Source organism: Mauremys reevesii, linkage group 2, assembly GCF_016161935.1.
Source record: "Mauremys reevesii isolate NIE-2019 linkage group 2, ASM1616193v1, whole genome shotgun sequence".
Lineage (NCBI taxonomy): Eukaryota > Metazoa > Chordata > Testudines > Geoemydidae > Mauremys > Mauremys reevesii.
In genome coordinates, this window is record NC_052624.1 from 56,839,773 (window position 1) to 56,853,169 (window position 13,397).

General features: G+C 42.2%; 1 protein-coding gene across 2 annotated transcripts in view; it reads left to right on the plus strand.

Moving 5' to 3' along the window:
• The window catches only part of HDAC9 (histone deacetylase 9), a 666,736-nt gene that overhangs the window by 368,365 nt on the left and 284,974 nt on the right, over positions 1 to 13,397 (plus strand). Inside the window, exons 8-10 of one of the 2 annotated variants that reach the window (XM_039523937.1) lie at positions 9,035 to 9,276; positions 10,550 to 10,700; positions 12,546 to 12,672. In XM_039523937.1, coding sequence (XP_039379871.1) covers positions 9,035 to 9,276; positions 10,550 to 10,700; positions 12,546 to 12,672 — 520 coding nt within the window. The remainder of the gene's footprint in view (positions 1 to 9,034; positions 9,277 to 10,549; positions 10,701 to 12,545; positions 12,673 to 13,397) is intronic. The other variant, XM_039523938.1, reaches the window with a different exon arrangement.

The following is a 13,397-nucleotide window of genomic DNA, read 5'->3' on the forward strand; positions in this document are numbered from 1 at the left end:
GTCCTTTCTTGCATACATATGCAGCAGTCAGGCACAATCTGGCCAGGTAGATGCAGATATGACATATCTACACATAGCATTTATACTGTGTGTATATTATATTATCATTAATTAGTTGTCACCATGAGTGTAACATGGACATTGGAGCTGTGGAAGAAGTTCAAAGGTTGGGGAGAGATTCTGCAGTTTAAAATATATCCATATTTATCTTTGGCATATTTTTATCTTGCCTGCAGGAGAAGTATCTAGAATTAAGACCATTCAGATTCCCTGTAAGAAAAGGGCAGTTTCTGAAAAATGAACAGTCCCATCTGTCAGCAGGTGTAGAGAATGTGTGGGTAAGAACAGTACTGGCTGAAGCATAAATAGAGCAACATGGAAATCCAAATATAGCCCAGGTCTGACTTTGATAACATATCATCATGGTTTTGGTTTTAACAGATTTTGAATTTGTTTCATATTTTAATGTAACATCTTGTGTGCATTTGCCCGTAATCTTCTGACCCCTTTTAGTTAACAGCAAGATGTTGGCTTGATGTTTGCAAGAAAACTGGAAAGCTGATAAATGGAGCTTTTTGCTAAGTACTCACTAGTGAAGTAATAGCAAACACTACAACATTTAAGAACTTCTTGGGTATTATAAATTATGTGGCATTCATGTTTGTGTTATGGTTTGTTATGACTGTTTAACTCAAAAACATATTTGCAGAGAAAGAGTCTGAATTTAGTAAATCAATATAATACAGGCTTTGATTTTTAAAACAGCCAGCCAGCTAGCTTTTATTTCAGTGTTGGTATTTCAAGGCCTCTCACTGATATTTTAGAAGTTTGCGGTTGTCTGAGCTTCCTTTTCGGGCCCTTGGGAAATAAGAGAATGGTAAATCAAAGCCCAGAACGCTGTTTGCATTTATTTTACTTCTCATTTATGACATGTATGCAAATGCTTAAAAGAAAGAGAGAAAAGGTATAATCATGGTAAGATCCCTTCTGAAGAACAAGGGGGAATACATTTCTGTTACTCTACTCCTTGATATTTTAACATCAGATGAGTGTCCATCAGGTTTGGTAATTCATTTATATTTCCATTTTCACAATGGTCCTTTAAGAGTGATCTAAATATAAATGTATGTTCTGGAAGAAAATAACTGCTCTTTAATTTCTTGTGCTTTCCCTTCCAGGCCAATACAAAGATAGAGAGAATTGCAAAGGCACAAATGAGCACCTAACTCCCATTGAAAGTCATCGTGCCATTTGTGCTTTGAAAATCTCCCTCTGTGCGTACTGTCGTGTTTTCTACATTTCCATTTTTTCTTTGCTGTCCAGAGGCCAGACTATGATAGAGAGAATGTAATTCATGTAAACTGCTGAGTGAAAATATTACAGTGAAATCTGTTAAGTGACCACTCCAGCGCAAGTGCCTTCACTTACCAGTTGTGATGGTAGGGAATCATTCCTATTGAGCATACAGTTTGTAAAACCCTTTTTTACAAAACCTACACTTTAGTCCTAAATGAGGATGCTGGTGTCCCTGGGAGGATAACTAAAATGAGATTCTCTCCAGCCATCTTGGCTCATGTCATTCCACTACTAGTGGCTAAGGTCTTAGGGCCAGATTCTCAGCTGGGGTAAATCAACTTAGCTCCATTGAAGCAGAGAATCTGGTGCTGGGCATCCCTTTAGATTGTGACATATCTCATTGCTCAGGACTGTCTGGCTTGATGTATTCAGTACTTTAAAAAATCAAAACTTGTAGCCCCCTTCGGCAATGCACGGGTTCAGTCCTGAGAGCCATTGAACACATATAGCTCCTCCTGAAGTGAATGACAGTTGTGAGCACTCAGCTTCTCTCAGGAACAGGTCCAAAATGATGAATTATTGTGTAATTATTTCACATTGGACCATTTCAATAGTTTTCTTGCCAGACTCCGTGTTTCCTCTATCCCTGGCTGTTCAAAACCATGTTGCTCACTTAATTTTCCAGTATTCTCACTACTGACACATCACTCCATTATTTGTTTATTTACATTGGCTGCGTGGTCCTGCCACACCACTTTATCAGCATGCCAGGACTGCTCTTAGATTACAGGGTGTGCAATGTTCCTGTAATTCTGCCCAACAGGGAGATATTTCTTCCTCAACTGGCTCTGAGCTCCTGACCTCCTCCCTATACTCTATCTCTGCATGGGCAGATCTTCTTCAGCCTGCACCCTCTCCCAGTGGCCTTGCTTCACCCTACTTCTCTTGCTCCATCCCCACATGCCTGTCCTGTACCTTCCCATAGTTCTACCAACTCCCACTTGTAGCCCACTACTCCGATACCTTCCCCCATTGTCCCACATATCTCATTTCTGAAACCCCCTAGTGGTCCCTTTCTCCTACCCCCTCCACACACTGCTTCAGGACATCACAGCACCGAGGGGATTCCATGCCAAAAAAATTAAGTTCTGCACACAATATTTTAAAATTCTGCATATTTTATTTGTCAAAATAACACTACATAATCACACCAGTTTCAATTATTTTGGTACTTTATTTCAAAATACCTGTCAGCAAGTATGTCTGTAACAATACAGACAACAAAAGAGATTCCCCCAGGAGTAGAGAGTTAAAAGAAACCTGTATGACAACCCAGTTCCTCTTTTTATGTTTTTGTTGGGCACCTCAGTCTGGATGTGTCACATGTGTCAGCTGGGCACATCTTGGGGGAAAGCTCTGCCCCTCCAGTCTCAGACATCAGCCCATGGAAATCAGCCACAGGGAGCCCCTGCAGCTCAGACACCGCCCCCCTCAACCCACCAGAGCCCAGCTCTGTAGTGCCCCCTAACCCAGACACTAATCCCTCTACCCCTAGAGCCCAGGGATCCAGAGAGAAAAACAGCCTGATGCTGAGTCCCGGGCTTGTATGGAGTTTCCTGCACGCTGCCTCCTTCCTTCAGGATGTGCTGGGAACTACAGCTGCCGGGAACCCTCCAGATCCCCCTTCCTCTCCTCCTTCCCCCCGGAAATGTCCTTTATTTGTGAGCTGGAGAGCTGGGCTCTGCTGGGTCCAGCAGCCCCTAGTGGTGGCCAGCAGCTCTGCAGCACCAATTCTCTAGGGAAGAATAAAGTTCTGCACAGAACATTAATTCTGTGTGAATTCTGCATTGCACAGTGGTGCAGAATTCCCCAAGCCTTTACCTCAGTGATTTGTCCCAACTCCTGGATTTTCTGCACATGAATCCTAAAGTTCAGGTGTTAAAGTAAGAAGTAAGTTCAAAGCATTGTCATTGATTTTTTTTGATGCTTTACCACCACACTCTTACCATTTTAAACTAATTTCTGTGGGTTCTCCAGCATCTTGGTTATGGGCATGTGATAATTTGTTGCTGGTCAACCCACCCCTTCTATTTCCACACTGAAAAATATTAATTTTGTACATGCATTTTCTTCTATTTTTGAATCTTAATTTAAGATTTCTATATTCTCTGGATGTTTGTAGCTCTTTACTATGTTATAGTTTGTTTTTGTTTTCATTTTATGAAGTGAAGATGATGCTTGTGGATGGTGTTGCACAACGTAATAATAATTTCAAGATTTACTTGTTTTGGAGAATATAATTAAAAAGAGTAGCACTAACATTTTTCCAATGATGCCCTATAAAAAGGACTGTCTATTTTTTATACCTTGTTTCTCTAAATTGGGCTGACATTTTGAATAGTTTGTGTCCCTTTCTTTGAAGTTTGTTTCTTTGGGATTTTAATAAATCTTATAAGTTTTCAGAAATCCTCCTTTACCTCTTAACATTAAAATTGCTTGCTTTAGGAAAAGGATGGCCACCTGTTGTCTTTTGCATAATCCCTGTTGCAATGGGTCATTTAATTTTAGCTCTCCAGCTTTTGCAGCCCTCCCTCTCCCCACAAAAGAAGAGCCACTCCCAAACTCTAAAATGCTAGCTACCCTCTCTCTTACCCCCGCCCCCAACAAGGTGACAAAAAAACTTGACCCTGTCCTAGCTGCTTTAACTTGTCTGCCACCCATTCCCATCTGAACAACTCAACCTGCTGCCCAGGAAATTCAGTGATGAAGGGATTAACTCGAATTTCTACACTCCCAATGAATGCACTTACACAGTTCCTCTAGACTCAGAACTGTAAATGCATCAAACAGGTTACGGTAAGCAAGCCTGTTAGAATTCTTCATTAAATTTCAAATAAAGAATAGCAGACACATGGTAACCTGATCACCGGATTACAGCATCCCTTGTGAAAGTTCCTGTATTTAAAAATGACATAATTGTGTACCAAGGTAGGTAATTGCCAAAGGAAGGGAAGATTGTCCCTGTTGTGAGACTATGGTGGTCAATGCCACGGATTGTTGTTTTTTCCTGATGTTTTCTTATAAAAATGGTGAGTAAGGCCCTGATCTTTGAATAGGCCAGTCAGCGGAAATTTAAACTATGAGTCACTGGAAACAGCTTGAAATGGCATCCTTCAACAAAGGAGCTGTACTCCTCCACTGATGCCCATGTGTAAGGGTGGCTTCAAGAACCAAAGCCTCAGCCGATTAAAATCAGACCTTCTGTATTGTTATACATGGATATGCAAACTCCATGCCTCCATGTACACGTTGGACCATGGTGTTTTGCAGGTGTTGCTAATATTTGCCCTAGTGTGTCAAAAACATTGCTGTAAGGCCCATATACTGAATGTAGCCTGTATAGAGACCCTTTTGTGACCCTTGTGCTGTTATATTTTAAGATTGAGGCAAAAGACGTTCTTAAGGGAAACAAATATACTTGTTTTTGCAACTTGCTGAGTGTTTGTTCCTCTAACATTTTGGCATAGTTCCTGAATCGCTGGAGCTTAGAGTAACATCTTAGTTGTCTCATCAGCAGACAGCAGGATGTCAAAGCTTACTGTTTTCTTTATGCCCATCTTCCCCATCCTTCCGCCAATGATTCTGGTAAGTCCTCAGATGGGAGACCTGAACCCAATATTTCTTGGGTTGTTTAAAAATTCCCACTCCTAGTTCAGATGTGCACATGTTGCAAACACTGAATGTTAAGGCACTTTGTGTGCACTTGAAAAACGCACGTATTCTAGTGTGATGTGGCTGTGTATAACACATGAAGCGTGATCCGAATAAACATTTTTGTGCCTTCTTTGATCTTTCTAAAATTTAAATGGTGGGGGGAAAAAGGAACCTCAACCATAATATGTCAAAGTTCTTATAGACTCTGTCTTTGACTTTGAACTCCATTATTCCACTTTTACACTGATTGGCTCCCTCTATGTCATCTTCATGAATTGGTAGGAAATAAACATAATGAAAATGGCCCAGGTCTGTACAATAGCCAGCACCATAACAGTCTGTTTAATTAATGGTTTTATGTACATTTGTTCAGAATCATTCCGAGGTTTTGGTTGATGAGGTTAGCTGTTACCAGGGATGCAGTTTCAGTACAGTGGTTGCCATTAAAAAGTCAGTATCACTGTACCAACAGTTATCACACAGTAGTATCTGAGATAACACAATTGTTACCAATACTTTTTGACAGGAAATACACCTCTACCACGATATAACGCTGTCCTCGGGAGCCAAAAAATCTTACTGTGTTATAGGTGAAACCACATTATATCAAACTTGCTTTGATCTGCTGGAGCGCGCAGCACCGCCCCCCTGGAGCGCTGCTTTACCGCGTTGTATCTGAATTTGTGTTATATCAGGTCACGTTATATCAGGGTAGAGGTATCTCTGCATTGTCTCCAGGATCATCAGGGCCAGTGCAACCCATTAGGCGACCTAGGCGGTCACCTAGGGCACTAGCATTTGGGGGGTGGCATTTCGGGTCCTTCAGCAGCAACTGCAGTGGCCGGATCTTCAGCCGCCCCGGTCGTCATTGGCATTTAGGCGGAGGTCCTGGGGCAAGGGGGCGTGGGGGGGGCCGCCTGCAGCAAGTAAGGGGGGGCGTGGCATGCAGGGGAACCACTCCCCGCCCAGCTCACCTCTGCTCTGCCTCCTCCCCTGAGCACGCCGCCCCACTCTTCTTCTCTCCCTCCCAGGCTTGTGGCACCAAACAGCTGATTGGCACCACAAGTGTGGGAGGCAGGAGAAGTGGAGCGGTGACAGCGTGCTCGTGGGGGAGGCAGAGAAGAGGTGAACTGGGGCGGGGAACTGCCGCATGGCTCCCCAGGCCGGGGGGATCTGCCACAAGGGGGTGTGCCTCAGGGTGGAGGGTGGGAGCTGCCGCGGGGTGGGGGAAGCCTCAGGGTGGGAGGGGGGGTGGAAACCTACCACAGGGCTTGGGGGGGGGCGCAAGATGGAAGTTTCACCTAGGGCGTGAAACATCCTTGCACCCGCCCTGAGGATCATGAGCATTTGTAGGAAAATGCTGACTCTTTAACAATGACCACTGTAAATATTGTATACTGATTTACACAATCTCTGTTTCTGAATACCCACTCATTGATTTTGTCCCCATTGTTGAGGGTCGTAAGTTGAACTTGCTGAAATGGAGCCATCAGTATGCAGTTAATATTAGAGCTGTGTGAATTCTTTGCAGCAAGAATTTGAATCCCTTCAAACTGAGCGTGGGTTTCAGGTTTGCTACATTTTGCCGATTGCGAGAGGGAAGATTCCATTGTTAGAAAATCTATTCACTTTCTCCCCCTAACCAGATAGGGGTTCTCTGGGGATAGAGAGGTAGGATGCTTCTGGGAGGTAAGAGTTATAATCAGACTTGAATCACCAGGCAAACATGCAGGGGTTGGTTTGTAGCCAATGCCTGCAAACCAAACTATAGGGTTCAGTTTGCAAACACTATTGCAAACTGAACCCCGCAGGGTTTCCACAGCTCTAGTTACTATTATTGCTCCTGGTGAGGCTTATTATCCTGTCACAGAAGATGTAAGAAAATCCATCTCTCCACTTTAAACATCATAAGCCTTTGTCACCTACAACACAATTAATGTTAAAAATAGAACAGTGCCTATGATAAGATTGTGACTTGCAGGCGATGAGCCATTGTCCAAGTAACAGGGACTTATCTGGAGGGCCAGTCAACCTACACAGAACTGTCAGTTTGCTGATTGCCATTTCTCTCTGAGTTTGATGAAATATTCATGTCTCTGCTCTGCTCTCTGGAAGCACTATTGATTTCTTGTATAAACGCTGCTATATTTAGTCTAGACAAATGGAATGTGGATTGCAGCTGAATAATTTGGATGAAAGGCTGGGTTCTTGACTGCTGCTTTCTCCTGGTCTCAGGCAATTATTTATAATCAAGAGTAGTTTTTGTAAGTTAAGGGTGATTTTTTACAATTTAGTGATTAGTCTCAGAACAAAAGCAAGCAGTTAGGCGTAATCATTCTGTTGGGATAGCAGGTTAAGAAGTCAAATTATGCTTTGAGCTTTACAATCACTGTTTCAAGGAGTAAAACAAAATGTTTGATGTTACCAGTTTATTGACAGAAACCGAATATAATAAAAAGGGAAAGATATGGTGCCTCATGTCTTCCTTTAAAAAAAAAAGTTTTTTTATTTCGCATGTGTCAGATGCCAAAGTATACCCAACAGATTTTAGCATATGCTTAGAACTCAGCTGAATCTGTTGGCTGTGAGTTTTAGCTTTCACAGCCAGCATACTACTACTATTTGTTGGAATGTTTCTACTGTATTCTGTCCCTCTCTTCTTTGTTTTGAACTGAGGGAACAATAAAAGTAAATAAAACATGAGAGAAAATATGTATAGAAGTATGTGCAGCTCATCATTTTGAGACACTCTATTTATAGCCACTCAATTTTTTTTCAATAGAAATAGTGAACTAGTGTGTTTGTTTATAATTCCCCTTTAGTGAATCAAAACACTGCCCAGACTCTGCTCAGTGAGAACTGCTCAGACCCTATACTGCTAACTACCAATGGAGATTCTCTTTTAGCACAAGTGGTAGGTGCTTCTGCCTATTTGGAACAGATAGATCTGTGTTCTATGCCCCACAGTTGGTATGAAAACCCAAACGGCCCTGCTGTGTAGCATAGTGAAAATCATTAAGTTTGTATATATCCTTGGATTTAATTCAGGGAATGAAAGATCAAGAGATTCTTCATTACCCGGTTCTGTGTTGTGTTAGCTATTTATTTCATTACCAAGGATGAATTAAAACAGTCTTTTTAGCAAGATGTTTTCATTCCATGATGAGTAATATAGTATGTGCCACATTCTATCTACTATAAGCATGTGAGTGTTCATTATTTAAAACAACCACATTAAAACTTTAAAAATGTATTTTCCCCATTATTGTCCCATATAATCCTGTGTGTCTTCCTCTGTGCTTAGCACATTTATGGCTCTCACTGCATAATGCAGAATATCTGTACAGGTGTAAAATCATAGTCAGTCAGTCTGAATGTAAGCTTTCTCCATTGAGAAAAAGAACACTCACAACTCCAGGGCCTCCATCTTATGCCAGACACCACAAGTATACTCAATGTGTATTAAAAAAAAACAGGAGTACTTGTGGCACCTTAAAGACTAACAAATTTATTTTAGCATGAGCTTTCGTGAGCTAAAGCTCACTTCTTCGGATGCATAGAATGGAACACACAGACAGGAGATATTTATACATACAGAGAACATGAAAAGGTGGAAGTATGCATACCAACAGGAAGAGTCTAATCAATTGAGATGAGCTATCGTTAGCAGGAGGAAAAAAAACTTTACACAATGTCTCACCAAGTAAACTAAATAATGCTAAGTCAGCAAATTGGCAAGTTCTGACATGTTGCACAATGTTTTGTAGGAGCTGGGTTCTCATTATTCCACAGGGGGACATTTCTTTAAAACATGGGAGGAAAGTAATAGGATGGTGTGTGAATGTGTTAGATTGCTAGTGGAAATGACTAGATTTTGCATATGGCTTACTATGACAGGCATTTTGCTAACTCGATAAATTGAAGGAATTTGGGGTGAAATTAAATTATTTCTCCCCAGTATGCAGCATAAATTCATTTTTGTCTGCATTCATTTATATATTTTCCTTTTGTTGTTGTTTTATAGTGGATGTAAAGTCAGAGGTTCCTGTGGGATTGGAGCCCATCACACCACTGGACTTGCGAACAGATCTCAGGATGATGGTGCCCATTGTGGACCCAATTATGCGCGAAAAGCAGCTCCAGCAGGAGCTACTTCTGATCCAGCAGCAGCAGCAAATTCAGAAACAACTTCTGATTGCGGAGTTTCAGAAACAGCATGAAAACTTGACCCGACAGCACCAGGCCCAGCTCCAGGAGCACATAAAGGTAGCAAAATCTTTCATTTATCATGGGGCCCCTCCACAGTAAGCTGAATGTTCTCAGCTGAATACTGGAAGGGGTGTGCTCCTCTCCTGGAAGTCTTTGTGTGATTTAAAGATGTAGTTTGAGTGATTATTGTTGTCCATAGAGAAGTGATGGAAACCCACACTGGATTGGATGGTGATAATATTTGGCTATTAAAAGAAGCATAATTGGTAGAGGCTATTGCAGTGTTGTACTATACAGGCAGCAAACCAAGGCACTCTGAATTAGAATACTCTGTCTCATTCCAATGAGACCTTCTCAGTCAATCAAAGTCCACATTTTTAACCAAATTTTCAGTGAGGCCTATAATACGGCTGCCTTTCTTGGAGGAGCGATTTTGATCTGCCTAGTAAATGTGACTGGGTTTTTTTTTTGTTTTGCAGCTGCTTGAGTGTGTGTCCGCAAATCACACAAACAGGCCGCCTGCCTTCTGATATTTGCAAAAATGGGGGCAGGTGCTGCAAATTTGGCACTTTGCCGTTCTCCAGGCTACCTCACAGACAGGGGCGGCTCTAGGCATTTTGCCGCCCCAAGCACGGCAGGCAGGCTGCCTTCGGCGGCTTGCTTGCGGGAGGTCCTCCGAAGCCGTGGGACCAGCAGACCCTCCACAGGCAAGCCGCCGAAGGCAGCCTGCCTGCCGCCCTCACGGCGACCAGCAGAGCACCCCCCAAGCGGCTTACCGCCGCAAGCACGCGCTTGGCATGCTGGGGCCTGGAGCCACCCCTGCTCACAGAATATGAAAGAAACTTATTTATGGGATTAAACCTGTCATGGAAGAAACACTGAAGTAGATTTTTTGACTGAGAGTTTATGGTCTTGGGGTTTTTTTCTTTTTCTTTCTGAAATATTTTAGACTGCTGCTCTGCTAATGTGGTGAGCCTTTCTATGATGCAATTAACTGACAAATCCAGTTGAGAATAGCGTCTAGAGTCTGTTACTGCATTGGCAGAGAGTGAGAATAATGTGCAGGTAACCCATGTTTGACCAAAAAAAAAAAAAAAAAGAAACAGCAGCAGCAAAACCAATGCAGCCAGCTACTGTATGATATTAGAGCTGATTTTAATGGCAGCTGATAACACAGGATTTCACTTGAGAGAATAGAAAAGTGGGTTACGGAGTAATATGAGCACAGATGAAAGCTCTTATCTCAGCTATTGAAGTGAGTTATTTTGGCCAACGCTGACCCGGACAGGGGTGCAGACTGCATTTCCTCATGTCTTTTATTCTTTGCAAGTTACAACAGGAACTCCTCGCCATTAAACAACAGCAAGAACTCCTTGAAAAGGAGCAGAAACTGGAGCAGCAGAGGCAAGAGCAGGAGCTAGAGAGACATCGCAGGGAACAGCAACTTCCTCCCCTCAGAGGCAAAGAAAGAGGCCGAGAAAGTAAGAGCCACTGTACCAGAACTCAAGATAAAAAGATCATATATCCTTCCCCTCCCACCCCCTGCAATGGGTAACGGCCAGGAGCCAAGCTAATAAGTGTGGTCCTGTTCAATGTTATATATTCAGCCACAGGAGTAAGTGGTGTCCCTGCAAACTCAGCCACACAGTTAGCTATGCAGCTGTGGGGGATTGCACCATGCTCGTAATCTTCCTCTCAGATACTTACCTTGCCTTTGTAAAAATAAAATGCTATGTAGTTTGAAAGCACAAAGCTTCGTCTGAGATCTTCTCTCTCAGATAATTTGTTTATTACCTAGTGCAGAGCGCACTACCAAACAGCAGGCTGCTTGCTAGCAAAGAAATTCATTTGAACATTGTTTCAAGATGGAAAACTTAAAATAGCATTTAAGAGTATCTCAAGTGAGCACATCTGCTCTAGTTACATCACTAGTTCTTTTCAGACGGGCATGTCAGTGTTGCTGACACAGCTTCCTGAGATGTGCCCATGAGTTCCGTTTCCAGCTCCAGTATGGCTTTAATGCAAATGAAAGAACATTGCTGGAATGTGATGCTCACTAGAGGGAGACAGATACAAATAATTCCCGCAGTAAGGTCAGTTTAAAACCAGGTTGTTCCAGGGTATCAAAAATGTGAAGTGATTCCAAATGGAATTGTCACAAGGAGGTATTACTACTGGTGCAGCTGAAGGAGCACAAAGAGCAAACCAGAAGAGATCTGCATACGGTGCCTGCAGGATTTACATTCCTCAGCCTTTTTATTTATAAGGAAAATAGTACCCATTTAGCAGAGGAATCTATAATATGTTTTAGGTTTTAAAAAGTAAAGACTCAGTGGAACTCCCATCACATTAGTGGAAACTGCATACAAGTGTTTGAAGGCAAAATTTGATTCTGAAATTGTTTTTGAAAGATTTCCTCTGTTCTGTTCAGGTTCTTATTTTGCACCCATCACTGTGGTTTGAGAGTGGCTTTCAGTGTTGCATTGAGCAATGGGTAGTTCTTTCCTTTTTCCACCCCACAGGAAACATTGCATGTGGATTTTTTATAACTATATGACATGTTATATTTTTATTAGCAAAGACCAGGTTGAAAAAGTGTGGCTTGCACTTGAAATGGAAGGTGGTGGGTGAGGTTTAAGATAGTTCCCATATCCTGTGGCAGTTTGTTCTGCTGTCCCAAGTGGCCCCCAAGAAGCTCTGTCTCCAGCACAAATGAGCTTCACTCTTGCTGTGGAAAGTTCCATTGTTTTCAAGAGCAAAATTGTCAACCACAAACCTTATCTTGGATCATTAGGTGATCTTTTAGCATCGCAAGCCCAGGTCAGTAAGTGCCTTGAAAACAAAGACTTAGCTCTGGGGCTTCATGCAGCATTCTGTTAGGAGGCAGTGCAGTAGGCAGAGGAGGGTTTGAGGTGCTATTTACTTTAGTTCACTGAAGACATTATTGGTGGGTAACTCAAACTCAAAGGGTCTCAGACAATAATTTTATTTCTGTCAGCATTTCTGTTTCCTAATGATTTCGGGATATTTAAGAGCTGGTTCTGCACCTGGAAAGGATTCACAGGAGAAAGGGTCTGATTCAAAGCCCACTGAAGTCAACTTAAATGCTCCCATTAACTTCAATGGGCTTTTGGCTCAGGCCCTGAAAGAGAAGTCTCCTGCAGAGTGAACATTTAATTTAGACTCTCTCCCATTTTGACTGTGATTTCCACCAGGATTCCTTCTGTTTTCCATCACTTTCCACAAGCTATTGGCTCTTTTTTATTTTTGTTTTTCCCCCCCAGTATTCTAGAGAATGGGAAGAGCTTTCAATCTTTGTGTTTTAGGGGCAGTGGCAAGCACAGAAGTGAAGCAGAAACTACAAGAGTTCCTGTTGAGTAAATCAGCAACAAAAGACTCTCCAACTAATGGGAAGAATCATTCCACGAGCCGCCACCCCAAGCTCTGGTACACGTATGTTCTGTGTTAAGCTGTTTGCATGCCTCACCGATATACTTGCTAAGGGTGGGCACCCGGATTCCTCCCCAACAGGAATATTGAGAACCTGTCTCCAGGCCAAAGTAAAAATTCACCCAAGAACATTAATAAAGAAACAAAAGAAAAACACTTCTCACTGAACATAGTAGTATTGAGAGTCTGTACTCCAAGTGATGTACTTAGAGCTTTTCAAAACAAAGTGGTTTCATTTCACAGGAGTTTGTATTTTTGTTCCTATTTCAGGTCCCAAGTGCCTCACTTTGAATTTCACATTCAAACCATCCCCTATCAAACTCAAAGCAGAGCTCAGCCAAAACTGTCACATTTGGAGACAGAATATGTGAATGCATCCGTTTTCCACCCACACCCATAATTTTCCCAGGTTCACTCAAAAGCTGACTCAGGCTGGCTAAAAAGCTTGTGAACCTGGGCCAAGTTTAATGTTTATAATGATGCTAGGCAATTTTTGTCTGGCTTTAGACCTGGTTATGGAAGTTTGCTGTGGCCTTGTGGTTCACCTGCTCATGGAGAACATGCATAACAGATTGATAGACTCCAGTTGAGCCATCCCATTTCCAGAAAGGGGAGCTGATGTAATTTGAGGATCTAGGAGAGGTGGAGATTTCTTTTCAACTTTTCTGAAGTTTTAACCTCTGCTGCTATATCATTTATATAAAATCTCAAGAGATCTTGGCAATCTG